This window comes from Nannobrachium achirus (assembly GCF_963921795.1).
Source record: "Nannobrachium achirus genome assembly, chromosome: 4".
NCBI lineage: Eukaryota > Metazoa > Chordata > Actinopteri > Myctophiformes > Myctophidae > Nannobrachium > Nannobrachium achirus.
In genome coordinates, this window is record NC_137813.1 from 23,801,156 (window position 1) to 23,820,912 (window position 19,757).

Genomic DNA, 19,757 nt, shown 5'->3' on the forward strand with positions numbered 1-19,757 from the left:
GACATATTCATGAGGTGTTATTTGAAATATCAAATGTGTGTTTGACATCTTTAATGTTTTATGTTAATATTTATGTAAATAACCGCAAAACAATGAACAGCTTAAAAATAATCTGTTCTGTTGTTTCTTGTACACATCAGATATGCACTGTGAGTGCACTGGTGCCAATACCCAGCAAATGTGAGTGCATATCTAGCGCGGGACATGGGAAGTGAGGAAGAGAAGCTACATTTCAAAAATAGGTTAAAAATAATTAAGGGCAACGCCGATGAGCACCGATTCACACACGTTTCTCTGCAGTAGCATTTGTTTGTATCTTTGACGAATCTCAGCAACACTTGAGCGACGTTATATTTGTCTGTGACCAGACAGTGGTACCCATGCATACTAGGAAGAGTGGCTGGAACTTAAGATCCCTGGTTACCGCCTTCCCAAATACAAAAATCAAACCAAGTTTGAAGTGAGCGGTGGTGCGTGTGTGTGTGTGTGTGGCCGTGTGTGTGTGTAGCAGTTCATTTCAGGGTTGTGTGTTTGCGTGTGCATGTGTGTTTGTGTGACGCAACAGCGCCACTTGGTCACCAGCGGTATTGCAGCATGCTCAGGCTACATACACGCATAGATGCATAGATAATAACAAAGCTACACACACACTGACTCACGCTTAGGTAAAAAGGTAAACAGGGTCCCGAAAGGGGCTACTGCTAAGCCTGGTTTTATCCTCGTCTCTGAGACGACTACTTAAACTTGTTTGAGTAGATGCTTTTTCAGAGAACATTCCCATCCCTCCAAAACCCCAGCTAGTGCACACCAATCTAAGAACATTTCAGTAAATGTTAAATTAAACAAATGGCATAAATGTGGTAAATGCCAACTTCAACTTGTCTGAGTAGATAAAGTTAACATTTTGTTTTCCTCTTTTACTTGTAGAAGAGATCATGGCTAGTTTGAAGGTCAAACAAGAGGCACAGCAAGCAGCAGCAGCCCCTGCCAAGACAGAAAAGATGCCCTCTGAGTCGGCCTCACAGGCAGACGGTGGAATACAAACAGAGCCGGGCTGCAAGGAAGATACTGGCTCACAAGGTAGGAGGTGGATGACAGTGTTAGTTAGACCCTTTAATGTCTGTCTTTAACTCATTGCATGCCAGGCCCGATAGTCCCGAGATTATTTCAATGTCTTTCCCTGCCAGGCCCGATAGTCCCGAGAATCTTTTTTTTTTTTTTTTTTCAACATTTTTTTTGACCCCAACAAATGTAGTAGGCATGATAGCAATCGCGAAATTGCATGTTTAACCCCCATAGCAACCCCATCTTTCAAACATGGCAGCCATCTTTGTTTACATTTTAGGAAAACATAATGGCTGCTAACTCATGAATGCCTGAACGGATTTCCATTCGGATGTTTGAAAGCTGTGAGCAATGTGGACACACGTGGTGCATTATCTAGGCATGGGTGTGCATGATCCGTGCACTATGAATTACATGGAAGTCTATGGAGACAGGGGCATATGAGAGTACGAAGGTATTGTTAAATGGCAGGGTATGTGTTAAGCAAGTCCACTGTAAACTGAATGACTAAAGGGGGGCACACACCGACTGCGGACGGCACATGTCAAAACAGCCGCCCCCATTATTTTCAATGAACATACCCACACCGGCGGCGTCAAGCGCGTTCACGCCTCGCCTGCCGCACTGTTCCATTTTCCAGGCGTTGCCTCGCGAGATTTGTCCTTTTTTTACATGCCTGTGAAATCTGGCAGTCCTTATTGTCGGACTGTGTGAGGGCTGTATGAAGTTTGTTTAGCACGGTAGCACCACAACTTGTATAATGGTACTCTGAGGTGACTGATGCTAAGTGTGACTTACTTGTTCCACAGCAGTCCAACTCCCCCCTCCCGGAGAAGAGGCCGATACCTCTAATCCTGGCTCAGCCTCCCAGGACTCGGCCGTCTCTAAAGACCAGACCCCTGAATCTGCTGAGGGGATCCGGCCCACCCCCACTGGGAGCCTGGAGAGTGGGGCGTCCTCTGTTGGCCCCAAGCAGGACAGTACAGGTACCTGGGAAACCCCTGTCCAGCCCCAACCCCCTGTCCAGACATCCTATAATGCATCTGTGCTCATTCTGTTCATCATGCAACTAATGATCATAATCGATGAATCTGTCGTTCATTTTCTTGATCATTCTATATGATATATTTAGACCATATAATGGTGGTAAATTAAGTATTAAGTTATCTAAAAGCCAAATCTGACATTCTGAAATTGCTTAATATATTTATTTATACAGCAGACAAAAATATAAAATGTCATATTATAAAATCACATTTTGTTGAAGTTATAAAATGGTACATAATAGAATGTTTTGAAGGATACAGGATTATTCAAACTTTATTTGCTACATTTTCAGTCGATTGATTTGTGGATTATTCATTAGTTCACACATCTCCATGTCTTGTATGTATGTGTGCATCATCATCTGCCTGCTTGCGCTCTTCCACCAAGCACATTTCATCTGAAAATGGTCAATGGCCTTTCCATGCTTTGTGTTTCTCTGGTTACTCAAACACTACTACACTTACTGTATGTGCCCCCCCCCCCCCACACCACCACACACACACACACACACACACACACACACACACACACACACACACACACACACACACACACACACTCTAACTTGATTGTTGTCTATAGCTATTTGAGAGTGAGACCAATAGTTTGAGTACACTATTACTTAGTAATGGCGTTTTGAACCAATGGACCTTCATTTTGATTTTAAGATGGTATCTGTGGATATAGTGTCTGTCACCTAACTCGACCCTGCATTTTAAGACATCAGAAATAGTCTTGAATGTCAATGTTGTCAAGTTCTTGCCCTGGCTGTTGTTCTCCAGTTGCATTAAGCGTGTTTTTACTGTTGCTTAATTTTATATAATATACGGGAGTTGTTCTTGTTTTACTGTGTCTCTTGCTTAGTTTTACAAAAACTAAAGTGCTCATTATTAGTCTATTTTCTAGATATTTCTTCCCCTTTGTTTCCTTTTCAGTGCACCTGTTATCATCTTGATTAGACATCTAATTGGATAAGCAGGACCTTTTCTCCTCATCTTTAGTTGTTCCAGCTGGACCCTGAGCTATCTATTTTCTGTTCCATTAAATGCGATTTGGCCCACTGTAAGGCAAGCACAGACTCACAGCTGTTATGCTGAGCAGCCATTTTACCACCTACATGCTCTATTCATTCTCAAGCTGCATTCATCTCTTGTTTGGTTTCATCCTCCACATAATTCACCCTGCCTCTTGTGCTCAGATTCTTTGAAAAGGCAGCTTTAGGCAGGGTGGTGGTTAGCATCCCTGGCAGGTTCTACCACACTAACTCGGTTACAACAGCCGCTTCTCATTCCAAATTTGTGGGGAAATAGTCTGGTTTACTATTGCCGGAATAAAAGGCTCCATGGCCAGATGCCCTGCCTGCTGCCTCCACTACAAAGTCTTGTATATACTGTATTGTACTCAATGTGGAAGATTCTCTACTTTAACAGCTTAGGGGCAGAGCTGGTGTCTTAGCCCATTTAGGCCTAACCTATAGAATAGGGCTAAATCTGAAATTAGCCTACAAAACAAATATGTTGATACATACTGTACATGTACTGTAAGCCCCTCCCAAACAGCAAAATGTGTCCCCGGCTTAATATTGCATCGCAATAAGGGCACAACTTGTGCTTAGATTGTATACTGTAGGTTATGCTTGCTAGAGGAGTTCTAGTATTATCTGGCCTCCTGGGCCACCAAAGCGCTTATTTGTCTGTTAAACATTTACTGATTAAGCACTTTGGTGGTGCACTATGCTAATTATTATATAATATGCATTATCGTTAAGGAGCAGGCGGGGCATCTGCTCAGACTCATTTTCCCCACACATATTCAGAGGTGTGGTGCTTTGAATCTGTTTGTGTCAGCCCATATCCTTGCTTCCATGTCGTGGGCACATCTCCTGCCTTTTGTCGTTCACACAGCTGGAGTTTTCACACAGAGCCTGCTGCCGGTGATAATGGTGCATGCTTTAATATTTTCGATCCCAGCCCCCTGAGGCTTAGTATTTTTTCCTCCTTTTTTCAACCGATGTTTTCAGGTGTTCCCGTCTTCTCGTCTGTAGATAAAGATGTGGAAGCGGAGGCTTGCAGTGAGGGGAAGCCCCCTGCCCAGAGCAAGCAGCAGGGGCCTGCAGAAGAGAACAGTGTTGGCAGCGGGGCGCCTGGCACCGTGGCCATCAAGAGACCAGACGAGCCGGACCTGGGCGACAGATCCTCCTGTTCGTCGTCCACCACCAGCCAGGTTGGCACAGGTAAACCTGAAGAAAGACCAACTCTTTTTTTACCATTTTGTATGAAATGGGCCTGATTGTCCCACTGTATGAATCAATTATATCGTTTTTCTATACTGTCTTCTGTGACCAGCAGAGCAACATGAGAAGGCAAAGAGTGATAAAACGGTGGCTGGACGAGAGTCAAATAATGATACGTCCGGAGGCAGCAAAGAGGTGAGGCATGCATGGCTTGTGTATGTGCACCTGCGTGTGTGTACTAGGGATGGGACGATTTGAAAATGTCATATTACTATTATTGTGACCAAAGAAATCGAGATTTACGATAATAGCACGATAATCAAAATCCATTATCCTGGGGTGGAACATTTGCCAAAAAATTGCCGATCTACAAGCTCACAACGCGTCAAGATATTTGATAGAGTGAAAAAAATACTGTATCAAGTATGTATATTATAAGTACCTTTACCAACTAGAAAAACTGTTCCTTCGAAACAGTGTGGGCTCGCTTCCAACCCAAAACCATAATAGTAAAAGTGTCAAGTTCCCAGGCAATGCTCTCTTTAATTTTACTGACGTAAAATGGTAATGCAAATACAATGTAGACAAGCAGTGTTATTACATGAACTTAAAGGACCAGGTCACCTTTGGGACAACCAGATCTTATTTTATTGTTGTGTGGGGACACGATCAACACAATGTTGAGTTATTCTTTGTGTTCAATCTGTGTTTTTAGATATTTTAGTATTTCAGTATGCTACAACTGGTCATATGATGCATTTTGCATCATATGATGCATGAGATGATGCAATATCATGCTACAAAGCATCATATGACCAGTTGTAGCATGCTGAAATACTAAAATATCTAAAAACACAGATTGAACACAAGAAATTACAGGATTGTGTTGATCGTGTCCCACACAACAATAAAATAAGATCTGGTTGTCCCAGAGGTGACCTGGTCCTTTAACGGTATGGACAATTAAATCAAAATAAAATTAAAATATAATGTGGACGGGTAACCAACAACAAAAGTTCGAGACCAGTAGAGTGTGTGTGTGTGTGTGTGTGTGTGTGTGTGTGTGTGTGTGTGTGTGTGTGTGTGTGTGTGTGTGTGTGTGTGTGTGTGTGTGTGTGTGTGTGTGTGTGTGTGTGTGTGTGTGTGTGTGTGTGTGTGTGTGTGTGTGTCCTAGGGGTCCCTGAACTACACTTTGCAAACCAGCAAACCACATCAAAGTAATAGTACGCAGATGGTCCTAATATTGACAAGCTTTTTAAAAACAGCAGATCTACAAGATCACAACATGTCGCAATGTCACATTGTAGATCAGCTTCTTACAATTAGACAAAGTATTAAGTGATTCATCTACCGTATGTTTTGTATTAATAATAAAATCTGCAAAGTAACAAGTAACTAAAGCTGCCAAATGCAATTGCAGTGGAGTATAAGTAACAAAAGTGTAAAGTAAAAGTTGGTATACAGTACGGGACATGCTGATCCAAATGCATATGGGATATACTAGGATTCAAATGCAGACAGGCTGAAATTCATGGCTTTTAAAGTGTTTGGGGTGTGGTTTTGCCAGGTGGGTCCACTTCGGTTGATCGTCTGATTTGGAAACGCATTGGTTGTGATATCTCCCTGACAACCACACAGAGTGTCCCTGCGGGTTCTAGGATATATACTGTAAATCCCATCGCCCGGGAACCTTATTCTTTTTAAGTTAAATTTCTAAAACACTACAAAACATGTGTCAAAGACAAATACAAGCAAACGTCTCCACAGTAACACAGTAACAGTAGTGTGTGTGTATGCGTGTGTGCGTGCGTGCGTGCGTGTTAATAATTATTATTATTATTAATAATAAAATCTGCAAAATAAAAAGTAACTGAAGCTGTCAAATGCTGTATTTATAGTAGAGTATAAGTAACAAAAATGGAAATTAGAGTAAAAGTACCTAAAAATTGTACTGTAGGTACAAGTACTTGTTTGTATATACTTGAGTAAATGTACTTGGTTACTTTGCAGCACCACTAGCCTTACATTAAGACGTCTCTGCCGAGACTTTCGCATTGTCACTGCAGGGCCGACTTATGTAAGGCTACATCACCACAGAACAGCCAATGACAGCCAAGCCTTTAATCACAGCTGTGTCAATCAGTAGAGTGGATAGGGACATTTATTTATAGTTTTAACTATAACTATAGTTTTATACATCACACAGCTTAGACATTTGGATCAAATCAGAAAGCAGACCTGTGTGAACACATTGATATAAATAGCATATCTGAAGTGTGAATATTGCAGCCACAGCGACTTAATATAAACATGGGTCCCTTTCCCCTGTCTCACTCTCTCCCCACTCAGTAAACCCATTGGAAATGCATTGGATGCTTAAAGTTAAACATTTTTATTTTTTTATAATTAAACTACAAAACATTTCAAAACCAAAAGTACAAGCACACGTGTCCTCAGTAAGCTGAACACATAAAAATTTGAATGGTGTTTAAAGGTGTAAGCGTTTAGGAGATGAATCGCGCCAAAGTTTTGAGGAGATACTGACTGACTGACTATAAATAATGAAGATAACATACGTGTGCTCGCCTTCCAGGCGAGCCCACAATTATAGAGAGTTCAAGTGGTACCGAATATTCAGCTCGGCAAATAAAAGGTGAATTGGTCTCAGTGAATGACGATAAATAAAATCTCCACCATACCATTATCGTGAGTGTTTACCACGATAAACGATAATATCTCTTATTGTCCCATCCCTAGTGTGTACATGTTTGTATCACACTATCTATTATATTGATTATAAAATAATCAGCAACTTTAATAAAGCAACTTTTAGACAACGCAGACAGTGTAATCCTGCCTCTGTGCTCCTCCAGTCCTCTCCCACACGCTCCGATGGCGACGCCTCCCGTACTGGTCCAATCAAAAGAGACGCGGCGACCAAGGCAAGCTTGAACAACTTCTTCAAGCTGGGTCAGGAGGGTAAATACAGGGTGTACCATAACCAGTACAGCACCAACGTCCTGGCCCTCAACAAGCACCAGCACCGCGAGGACCACGACAAGAGGCGCCACCTGTCTCACAAGTTCAGCCTAACCACAGCCTCTGAGTTCAAGTGGAACGGTTCCATCCACGGCTCCAGGGCGCTGACCACCTCCACCCTGCGCCTCACCATCATCCAGCTGGAGAGCAACGTCCCTGGGCCCTTCATGCACCCCAACTGGGCATCACACAGGTGGGCTATCTTTTTACCACTATATCGTCGTTGTCGGGTGAAAAACATGTATGTCCAAAACCGTTCGTTTTGCATTTATCATTTTAAAGATGATTTAAACTAGTGAAAACAGCCGATCTGCAACCACACAACGCGTCGCACCGCGAGGCGTTGTGTGCGTGTAGATCTGCTGTTTTCACTACTTTTGTGCGACGGCCTTGTATGATGCAGGGCTTTACTTTGCGAAAGAACGTACACATTTAAAACTTGGAGATACGAGGTTTCCACTCGACGACGACGATATGCTTTGTTCTCATGACAAATGGCAAAAATAGCGGTGTCACATCGTAAGCTTGGAGATACTTTAAAAAATATATTTAAAAACGTAAAAAAAAATCTTTTACACAAAATGTACCAAAATAAGGTTATTTATATTGCACTTTTCATACAGAAGGTGCAACCGATTTGCGCGTCACAGAAAGAATAAGAAAAACATAAAAATGATTTAAAGCTATACTGTGTAAGTTGCTCAACTAGTGGTCAGTAGCAGTAGAGCAAACCGCGGTCGCGTCTGCTTTTTTTGGCCGTTTTTCGCCGCGGACCGGGCATTCAGACCACCGCGTCCGCCTCGCCTCGCCGAGACCTATCCATAGAGGTCTTCCGTGTCCCTCTACGAGCAGCGGTTGGGGAGCTACATGCTAGACTCCTAGCCCAGTGTAAACACTGCAGTGTAGTTTCCTGAAGAGCTCGGCAGTGTATGATCTGGGCTTTGATTGGCCGGTAGGGAGACACGTGTACAGAATGATGCATATGACGTAATTTTGCCGGGAAAAACAGCCCCGGTCACGGCCACCAGGGCTCAGTAGAACACATATAAAGAAAAGGCTTTGGGAGCTGAAATTAACTCATTAAAAGCCAACCCCGCGATGTCGCGGGAAAAGTAATAGAGTATCTATAGTGCCATCCACGCGATGTCGCGGGAAAAGTAATATATTACTGTAACGGCGAGTAAAAATACCTAGTACAATGGCCGACGCTCCGGAGACGAAATCCGCGCTGATTTGTCATCATCACGGCTCCACGAGCACACAATAGTCATCCCATAACATTGAGGTGGACGGGCCGCCTCATCTTTAATGTCCATTATCTCAAAACTACACTTTAGAAGCGAAGATGGAGGCAGATGCTCGCTTATAAAACACATGTATAAACGCTACGAGCCGATCCAGCATGGCTCCACATAAACAATGATCGGTTCAGTCGAAGGATCCGATGACGCCAGACCGGAAGTACTTCCGGTGGCCTTCAAAATAAGACAAAATAAGAGAACGGCCGTGAATGGGGGGGGGGTGGGAGGCACTCTGGATATTATAATCCGTTAATGTCTGAGGCTTTTAATGAGTTAACAGAGTGGGGGTTCTAAAACTTTAGCGATTTAATAGTTAGGACAATTTTAAGATATGTTTTATAAAAAAAGTTACATAGTATAACTTTAAGGAAATAAAAGGACAATCAGGCTTGTTGATGCCCTTCTGTGTGTGTGACGAGTGGAAAGTTGAGAGCGAAACGGTGGTAAACAAAGATTCCCATGCCTTCTTTATTTTGAAATATTTCAACCCTGGTGTCCCTACTTTGGGCATGCAGACATTCATCATTTTTTGAAAATGGATATACAACCTTACAACACATCACAATATGATGCCTTGTGAGCTTATAGATTGGGTATTAGAGTATAGGGCTTAAGTGGTTTAGTATATACGTTTTGCTTTATTTAGATTTAGGATGGTAGAGAGACAGGAAACTGAAGGCAGAGAGAGGGAAGTCTTTGCCTACAATGTCTGTTGTCTGTATTGAACTGGGGGCGTATGTGGTCGACGACACACTATCGGGTCACCAACCCGAGTGCTCTCTCCAACAGTTCTGTGTGTGTTTTGAGCTAAGCTTGTAATCCACACCACCATTCACAGGCACAAATACATTAATTTGTAGATGACTTTTGATACAGTACTTGACATGCAAAATGTCAGCATTCTAGAACTGCCTATCCCTCTTTGAAAAATAGAACTTGTCACATTTTCTAATGTGGCAGTACACAGTGGAAGAAAGTCTGCAACTCTATGCTATGTTATTGACTCATATTTCTTTGTATATTTCTCCAGATCCAACTGGAACAAAGCAGTCCAGATGTGCAGTAAGGCCAGGGAGTTTGCGTTGGCCCTGGCCATACTGGAGTGTGCCATCAAACCAGTGGTCATGTTGCCAGTGTGGAAGGATTCTCTCGGACACACAAGGTAATCAAACAATCTTGAATGTGTCACAGGAAAATCGATTTAGCTCTCCAGTTATTTGATGTTAACGTGTCATGTAGAACTGGTACATTAAACATCACTTGTGTTCCAAATAACTGACTAAATAGAATGGTGGAGTCGCCGTTCTAGTGATAACTTGGTCACTTTCCATCTTTTATAATTATTGTGGAAGAATGTGTTGTTGTGTGCAGCAATGCACATAATAGTAGCCCACATTGCTCCCAGGAAGAACACTAGCTCCCTGGAGAGTGAAAAGGACTCTACTCCCAGGAGAGTGAAAAGGTCTCATTGTATAGTTGAGTGTTACCAAAGCAAACCGCAGTCATAGCTAATTTGCTGATTCAATCTTAACATCTACTTTGTTCTGGTTTTGCTTTTTTTTAAAGGCTACATCGCATGACCTCCATGGAGCGGGATGATAAGGAAAGGGTGAAGAAGCGAGAGAACAAGCTGGAGCATGAGGAGACGATGCTGCAGGCTACCTGGGTGAAGTACACCATCCCCATCAAACACACGGTGAGCCTGTATTACCTTAGATCTACCAGCCACAGCCTTCAATTATGCGTTACCTTTTTACATGGTAACTTGAGAACAGATAGGCAGATTTCCAGGATAATTGGCACAAATGGTTAGTAGGCTGCTCTGAATGCATTTGGCTCAAAAAGGTCAATGTCTCGGTCAAGGTCAGACTCTTGACAAAGGAGATTACTCTCTCTCTATATTAGGGCTGTCTTCGACACAGGATTTATGAAGTCGATTCGAGTCGCGGGGGTTAATCCGACGCGTCGACGAATCGTTTTATAGTCTACTTTGTGTAAAAAAAAAAAAAGAAAAAAAAGTGTTGCTTTAAACCACGTCAACATAATAGAATAATACATTAAGAGATGAATTGAATACACAGTGTTTTCGGTGATATCGGTGCGCGAGCACAAATGTTATCTGCATAGCAGTGTACAACCATAGAGTTATAACACACCATAAAACATCTCCGCTGTTTCAACTCTGCCCCGTCTCTCTGCACTGTCTGCAGCGTGCAGTAGAGATGAGACATTCGCGAACGATTCCGCTCTCTTGAACGGCTCTTTTAAATGAACGATGGGATCCAGTCCGCAGTCGCGGGACACAGAGCACTGACAGAGTAATGAGTCAGTGTCGAGAACGGATTCATTTCAGAAACTGATCATAAAAAGGTGGAGGCACAGCTCCCGCTTGAGCCAGCAGTGTGGACATGTCATGGACGCAAACACATCGAAACACAATCATTCATCATGGATTACAACACTGGAACAATTCAGAAGCACTTTAATTAGAAAATGTAACTTGTAGCCTACACTTGTGTATGTTAATTTGACTTCAGAAGATTGTTTACTACTTCGTGGACGCGCGTTTGTGCTGTGGCAGGTTATTTAATATGGGATTCTGACAGCGTGCTTCCTCCTCTTAACTGAACACTGTCCCGGCTCTGAATGTTTTAACGAAGCGGCGGTTCTGAACCGTTCTGGCCGTTCCGTCTCACTTTCAACCCGACGCTGGTGCGAGACAATACATAACTGTTCGCCAATTGCTACTTCTCATTGGAAGTACATGACACCACACCAGTCCAGCAGTGCACCGCAGTACTGGCAGTAGTAGGTTATAACTGGTGATATAAAAAAATATATATTTTCGCTTCGACTCAAACAATTGGCGTCGATTCCCGGGGCTTAAAACGACGCGTCGATTCGTCGATTTTTAGAAGACACCCCTACTCTATATGTCGTTCTCAGACGAGCCCTCCAAAGCTCCTGAGGAAGTACAATTCAAAATATTTAATCCACAATAAAAAATAAAAGGTTGGAGCATACCAGTTTGGGGACTGTATTATTTATATCAAGGTGTATTTTCTATTTATTTACCCATAAAAGGGTAAGGCTGAGCATGCTTGCATCGCCCAATATATTTATATTTGACTGACCAAAATAACTTTAGAAAGGATGGCTGTATTGTATTTTTATGCCCTGAAGAGATGGTTAACCTTTGAGAATGGTCAGATTGCAATCTTGCACCGGGTTTTAAATAATATTGAACTGACTGAATTGAGTGTAAATGGGACAATTTGACCCTTAAGGGTCATTGTTGTCACCTTCCATCCTCATTGTTCTTTGGGTGTGTGTTTAGGTATGGAAGCAGAAGGGAGAAGAGTACAGAGTCACTGGGTATGGAGGATGGAGCTGGGTCAGTAAAACCCATGTGCCACGCTTTGTCCCCCGGCTCCCTGGGAACACCAACGTCAACTACCGTAAAGCACTCGAGGGTAAGAGCTTTTTTTCTCCCCTCTCTCCACTAATACTCAGTAGATTTTTCTTTGCTGACCCTGTTTGGTTCACTGTGCACATTTGATTACTTTAGGGTGACACGATAACAGTTAATTGTAGCACCAATTAGAGCAATCTGAGGGAGGCCGGAGGATCAGTACAGAATAATCAAGAAAAGAATAACCAAATAACTTTAGTCGATGATCAGCAAAAAACGATTAAATGGGGTCCCAAAAGGGGCTAGCAGTTATGGCAAGACAGCCATCTCTTACCACCCTTCAAGCTCTTCTGCAGAGAAAGGTCCGTCCTCAATAGAAATCCTTAACCCAGAAAATAATCCACAATGGAAATAAAAGTAATCTTCATCCATCCAGTGGGAAATCCAAAAGATCCAACTAGACTTATGACAGAATCCTCTTGCTTCTACAGTAGTCTCTCTCTGTTCACATTCACCCTGGAATGCCAAAGGCACACTCCCCAGGTGTCACTGACATTCTGACTGGCAATCAACTCAATCAGTCTTGAGTGATAGGTGAGTCTTGGACGGAGTTACACAATAACTGCCCAACTCACAGCAATACTATGCACCCCAGCCATAACATAAACATGAAATAACAAATAGCTTCTTTTAGAAAGTAAATCAGTACATTAATAGAAAATATAGCACTTATGAAAGACATAAACAGAAATAGACGATAATATAATGTTCTTGTTAGAAACAATGAACAAACAATTCAAGACGTTTTTAGAATCTGCCTCAGATCTAAGTCCTTCCTTCATATATCTATTTTCCCTGTTATTTATTTTAATTTATGTTGTTAAAAATGTTGCAGACCTAGTTGACTTACTGATGTGCTTCCATAGCAGCCAAAGCGGCCAAGGAGAGCTCAGCGCCGAGCACAAGCCAGAATGAGGAGTCAATGAAGGTGGAGGTGGCATCTACTCAGAGCACCACAGATAAAGAACAGGAATCGTCTTCACAGAGCACGTCATCAGGGGAGGGACCGACCGTAAAGGCGAAAGAAGAGGAGGATAACAATGTAGAGAAAGACGAGAAAAACACTACAGAAGACAAGACGGTAGAAAAGATGGAGACCGATCCAAGCACAGCCGTTTCTTCCTCATGTCCTTCGACCGAAGAGAAAGGTAGATTACGGGAATCGAGTATCTTGTTAGACTATGTAATTCTGAGGCTCGTCGCTTTTCAGTCAGAATTCAGTTTTTGTAACCTGCACTTTGTGACGTCCGATTGACGTTGCCCAGATTCTCTACTGACTCTTTTCCTTCCCTCCATCTCTCTCTCTCTTTCTCTCTCTCTCTGTGTCTCTGTCTCAGATGACAATGTTGAGAAGAGTGGTCCTTCACCACCTGCTGGTCAGCCAGTGAAGGAAGAGCAAATGGAGAGTGCTGCGACAAAGCCCTTCAACTATGACGTGGTCAACGTCAGCGAGGGCTTCCAGCTGCGGACCGCGTACAAGAAGAAAGTCAAGCCCTCTAAGCTGGATGGCCTGCTGCAGCGCCGTGTCAAACAGTTCACCCTGGAGGAGAAGCTGCGGCTGGAGCGTTTCAGACTGACCACCCTGCAGGCCAAAATTGCCGCTTCCAAGGCCGGGGTCAAAGTCGAAGGTTCCGCAGTTGCCAAGCCTGCGCCAGTGGTGACAGCACCCGTTCTCAAAGTGGAGGACAGGCAGGCTGTGGGATTACAGGTGAAGGACAGTGTGGTTAAGAAGCTGGACTTTGACCAGGAGCACACAGAGACAAAGACTCAGACTGACAACCTGGATATCCGGTTAGGTTCCACAGAGACTGCAGGGTCAAAGCACGGCGCCGTTCAGGGTAACGGTGGTGTGGGCTTAGCCCATAAAGAGGTGAACGGGAATTCCCAGCCAAGCGATGATCTCAACGGTAAAAGAGACTCGATATCAGAAGCGGTAGCAAGTGCAGACAAGCTCCCCAAAGCAGAGGTGAGTCAGGCAGAAGAGAACCCTATGAAGCGTGGGTACAAGGACACTGAAGAAGGCAGTGGACAGAGGCCAACTGAGAGCATGGAGGTGGACCGAAGCAAAGCCGGCCCTCTGCAGGTGAATGGGAGAACTGCGGAAGATGCTCCTGCTCACCCCGAGGTCAATCCTGGCCTGGCCAGCCAGGTCCAAAGTGAGGTCAAACCTCAGAAAGAACTTCTCAAATCTCTGATGAACGGGAGCCTGTCGCAAGACAACGTTTCAGACTCGGACCACCAGCCACCCCTCAAGATCCCCAGGCTGGAGAACCACGTAGCAGAGATGGGGAACTCCACAGGTACCAATGAGCACCGGGAAATGCCCATGGAAACCGGAGGGATGGTGTCTAGTAAGCTTCCAACATCAACATCCTCTGGCCTTAGCAATAACGGCACAGAGAACTGCAGCACTAGTAGCAGTGGTGAAGGGGTACAGACCGTCACCCAAGTGACGACCACTACTACCACCACCACGGTGGCAACAGAGACTCGCACCGCGCAGATCGGCGAGGTGTCCAGTAGCGTTGATAAACCCTCTGTGGTATCCACAGCAGGGGGCAGTAGTACCGTCGCCACCCTCACCACCTCCAAGACCACCACCACCACTACTACCAGCCAGGGCAGCGCTCTGGCCACCGGGGAAATCGTCTCCCAGGAGACTAAAACCTCCATCACTGCAACGGTCACCGACACCAAGACGGGCCCGTCTGGCTCGTCGGTGGCCACCTCCATGACAGTCAGTAAGGAGTACTCCACCAGCGACCGTGTCACCCTCCTCAGGTTCTCCAAGTCCAAGAAGTCCCGCTCGGGCACAGCCCTGCCCTCCTACCGCAAGTTTGTGACCAAGAGCAGCAAGAAGAGCATCTTTGTCCTGCCCAACGACGACCTCAAGAGGCTGGCAAGGAGGGCAGGCATCAGAGAGGTGCCCATCTTCAGCTACAGCGCCAAGCCGTCACTGGACATTTGGCCCTACCCCTCCCCCAGGCCCACCTTTAGCATCTCATGGAGGTTGGTTAGGTTTTCATTACGCATAGGCTTGTTTTCATTAATGAATTGATTCCTCCTAAACCTATTTACATTTGTGTAAAGGATTTATTCAATAGATCACAGCGAAACCCTTGTATGAAAGGTTTTTGAATATCAATGAGTGCGTTCAGAATCACTTTCTTCTTATTATCAATATTTATTTTAAGAAAAAATACATTCCTCCCCTGGTGGAAATATACGGTATATTTTAGACAACACTTTTCATTGTCTGTCTAACAAAATATACATTGAAAGGGAAACTTAACTCAATTTGTGAAACAACGTGTTTCAGGGTAAACACGTTGGGGTATTTTTCCCACACATCAAGACAATGGGATTTATGTGAACATGTTTTGATAAAACTTTTAATAGATGAATCCCTAATTATTTTTTCTTAATTTAAGTCTAATAGTCCCTTGGCAATTTCAATTGAGCCGTGGGTATTAACTGTCTGAATCCATTCTCAGTCTAAACATTTTACTACACATGATAAAGTGACCTTGCAGTTCTTACTTCACCCACATTGAAATTCATATACATGTCAAAGCATCCACTGTATTCAGGATAATTAAATGTGCTCTTGTCACAATACAACCTTAGTATCACTCATCATAGTTGTGCTTTTGACTACTTGTCTCTCATCCAGGTACCGTCTTCAGACGATGAGATCCCTGGCAGGAGTTAGCCTCATGCTCAGGCTGCTGTGGGCCAGCCTGAGATGGGATGACATGGCCGTGAAGCCCTCTACTGCCGTAGGGACCTCACGCAAAGGTCAGATAACCCCGGAATCTACTGTGTCCTTGTCTTTTTTTTCCTTGGCTTTCCTTTTATTACAGAGGCTCCGCTGCTGCATAGAAACATAGGCTAAGTACAAAAACCTCTTGCACTCAAAAGACAAGGCTATTTACAATACGAACCATAAATTGTGGACCAGTCCTCGTGGGGAGATGTAATTGGCAAGCTCTGACTCTAAAAATGAAATCTTTTTTTTATAAACATTTAACTGATAATGGTGCACTTGTCAGTGGTATGTTTTAGGTCTCATTAGGAACATACATATCTCATTAGTGCATACAATGTTTCTTTGTTTGTTTGTAGGGAAATTAATAGTTAAACTGAGTGGGTTTTTGGAGTGCAGCAGGCCTTAAAGCGGCGAGCAATGTAATTTTCCTCTGTTAATTGGTTTAGAGAAGTGCCATACTCTAGTTTTTGTGTTGTTTCACAGTACACAGGAGCACAAGGTGTCTTCATCTGTGATCTGTTGATTATCATATGATGTTCTACCAAGCTAATGTCCTACGTGAACATCTCCACAGAAACCACAGACACGGACGTCATCACCACGGAGATCATTAAACGGCGAGACGTGGGGCCTTATGGCATCCGTTCAGAATACTGCATCAGGAAGATCATCTGTCCCCTGCATAACAGAGAAACTCCTCCTAAAGGTAGGTTTCTTTTTTACGGCAAGAGGGGTAAGTCATCTAGAACGCTGGTCCCAAGACCCTAAAAAGAAGTTAGACGTTTGCCTGGGACCCAAACTAGTGAAAATAGCAGATCTACAAGCTCACGCATCGCTTTGAGCCTCGTTGTGAGCTTGTAGATGAGCTATGTTCACTTATTCTAAACTCCTTCTTGAACATTTGTTTTATAATTTATGGAATTTCTTAGATTTGTCTTTGATTTCTTCATGAAATTACTGAAAAGAATCATTACATTTAGTTTTTAATTCATTCAAAAGTTTGGAAATGTTTTTGAAAATGTTTTGAAATAATATTCAAATCAAAATGCTGGAAATAAAAATAAAAGGACCTATAAAAATGTTTCTGCGTCCTCACCCAGTGTTTGGGAACCAGTGATCTAGAAGGTCGTCCATAGCTGATCTCGCAATCCACTACTCAAAACCAATCAGTACAGAAGTTCTAGTGCACTCTGCCAGTAGGCCAAGGAAGCCAATTACTGAATAATCCCCAAATATCTTTCGTATTGTATGAATGAATGATCTCAGTTTCACCGTCCTGCTGAATAATATCAATAATTAATATGAATAAAATATATTATTTCACAGGATGGCCGGCCATATTTGTATTCAATGGTCAATTAAGATTTTTTTTTTTTTAAATAGGACTGGGATATCCTCTCACACTTCTTTTTAGAGTTTTTAGTTTATTACTTTGTGAGAGACATGGTGGAAGGGAGCCACAGGAAGAAATCTCTAGCAGGATTCTTCTGTAGGCCAACTGGGGATACGTCATACGTGCTGGCCTGGGTCTGGGTCCGGAGGTGAAACTCAACCTTCGCAGGCACATTGCATTTTGTGAAAACACTGGTCCAAGTTTAGTAAAAAGAAAATGCCATTATTGATCCAGTTTGAATTCTGTGTTTTGCTGTAACAATCAATGCTTTGTTCCTCTGTTACTACCTCTCCTCTCTCTCATTCAGCCGAGACCCCGACTCCCCAGAGGAAAGGCCTGCGCTCCAGCGCCCTGAGGCCCAAGAAGCCCGAGCCAGCCAAGCAGACCGGACCCATCGTCATGGAGTCCTGGGTTACTGAGGAGGAGCTGGAACTGTGGGAGATCAGAGGCTTCGCAGAGAGGTGAGAAAGACGGAATGCTACGAACTCCTATAAGCAGCCACTAGTTTTCTCTGTTGTAACAGCACCACCTAGTGGTGTATTCTGGCATGGCTGAGAACTACATTTCAACATAATATGCCTGCAGAACAATTCAACAAACATGAAGGAACTATCCTGTCCAATTTACAAACTATATGGGCTAGTAATGGTACTTTGCACTACCAGTAAAGGGGTGTGTGTGTGTGTGTGTGTGTGTGTGTGTGCGTGTGCGTGTGCGTGTGCGTGTGCGTGTGCGTGTGCGTGCGTGCGTGCGTGCGTGCGTGCGTGCGTGCGTGCGAGCTCCAATTACCTAATCAGTAGTATGCACAGTGAGAATCGACTATATTGACTGTCAGTAATAACTGCTCATCCACAAAACAAGTGTTGAATCTCCTTTAATTTCTTTTCCCCCTGTTGTGCAGGGTGGAGAAGGAGAAGTCGCAGGGTGGAGACCCATCTAAGATTGGTAGCAGTCTGAAGACAACAGAAGAGGTGAAGGCCCACCTGGAGTCTCAGCTGAAACAGGCCAGGCAGGTTGCCCAGCAGGTAGGAGGAACAAAGAACTTAATGATCCAATGTGGTTATCTTTTTAGTTTCAACAGAACCACAGTTTATGGCTCATGATTGTAAATTGATGATCAAGACTGTCTTTTAAGTGCAACCGGTTTCATCTGTGTACTAGGGGCGTGTATCAAAAAAGGGGCTGGGTTAAGGCAGGTTCTTGTAAAGGAGCGCTTGTTTTCGGTGGAGACGATAAGAGGCGTGCCGTCTCAAGCGGACTTGATCCACGTGAGACACTGCAGAGCGTGCTAAAGAGAGTGAGTCGCCGTGTCGAGCGTTGCGAAGTCCGCTTGAGACGACTCAGCGGTGTCTCACTGGCTGAATTTCATTCAAATGTGAATGAAATGTATATCATTTGAATGCTAAAATTGCCATTCGAATGTATATATTTTGTAAAAAAGAATCTCCTGACCTACCAAATGCAAAAACAAATGCTTTCATCATGTCACACATGATCAACAATTAAGTTTGAGTGCATGGCATGCACTGCACACACAGAATGTGATGCCATACCAGCCAATGTTTCTGCGTTGTGTGTTGCTCAGACACACGCGCGTGTGTTTGGTCACACTGACACCGTTGTTTCAGCGCTGCAGGCAGGAGGCAAGACTGCTCTCCTTTAAAGTTTCCCCCCATCAGCTTAACTTGAAAGTAACGTTTAAGAAACGAATAATTATGACAACAGCCAAAGTTTGATGTAACATTTGTCCGTCTGTAATGTAGAGGAGCTAGCTTCTCTGCTCCTCTCTGTCGCACAGGTCTCCAGACGCTATGCCTCAGCGTGTAACAACATGCAGTAGCTCCACCTTGTACAATTGTACATTGAAGCAAAAACAGGCACTATAGCAAGCAGACCCTAGTATCTATGGTACTGACATTATATACTGTACATGTGGTTGAGTTGTAAAATTCTGCCCAAAAACTGACCCAACATTTAGGATAGGGTAGGGCCTAAAATGTATGCTAATAGTCGGGCCGGGCACAGGTAGGGCCCAGTAGGGCAGAGCCATAATTTTCAGGCCCGTTGAGAACGTGAAAGAAGTTGTAACCTAATATTATTCTCCTCTTATCAAGAAAAGCCAAAATAAACCTAAGTTAAAGCCACAACCCTTAACTAAAGTTGGTTCGACTTTTCTCATAGTCTGTGACGTGGCGGAGACGCCATACGGGCATATCAGACAGACAGACATTTGGTAGATTAATAGTTAGATATAAAATATTCGAATATTTTAATAATTGAAATTTAAAAGAAAATAAAGCAATGAAATTCAAATGGCATTATAGAGGGAAACTGACAGCACTACTGTGTACGTAGCCCAAATGATGTTTCTATTCAACAGTGGTGCCTCTGTAATATACAAGCAATGTCCCCTCTAAGCTGCTCAACTGTGCTGTTGC

General features: G+C 43.5%; 1 protein-coding gene across 1 annotated transcript in view; it reads left to right on the plus strand.

Moving 5' to 3' along the window:
- LOC308282771 (nucleosome-remodeling factor subunit BPTF-like) overlaps positions 1 to 19,757 on the plus strand; it is a gene marked incomplete at its 5' end in the record, with an annotated part of 44,795 nt that overhangs the window by 7,377 nt on the left and 17,661 nt on the right. The window contains 14 exons of the mRNA XM_080723160.1: positions 928 to 1,080; positions 1,875 to 2,051; positions 4,157 to 4,345; positions 4,458 to 4,540; positions 7,219 to 7,577; positions 9,716 to 9,847; positions 10,252 to 10,381; positions 12,023 to 12,158; positions 13,024 to 13,305; positions 13,495 to 15,166; positions 15,831 to 15,955; positions 16,501 to 16,632; positions 17,627 to 17,780; positions 18,221 to 18,344. Coding sequence (XP_080579286.1) covers positions 928 to 1,080; positions 1,875 to 2,051; positions 4,157 to 4,345; positions 4,458 to 4,540; positions 7,219 to 7,577; positions 9,716 to 9,847; positions 10,252 to 10,381; positions 12,023 to 12,158; positions 13,024 to 13,305; positions 13,495 to 15,166; positions 15,831 to 15,955; positions 16,501 to 16,632; positions 17,627 to 17,780; positions 18,221 to 18,344 — 3,848 coding nt within the window. The remainder of the gene's footprint in view (positions 1 to 927; positions 1,081 to 1,874; positions 2,052 to 4,156; positions 4,346 to 4,457; positions 4,541 to 7,218; positions 7,578 to 9,715; positions 9,848 to 10,251; positions 10,382 to 12,022; positions 12,159 to 13,023; positions 13,306 to 13,494; positions 15,167 to 15,830; positions 15,956 to 16,500; positions 16,633 to 17,626; positions 17,781 to 18,220; positions 18,345 to 19,757) is intronic.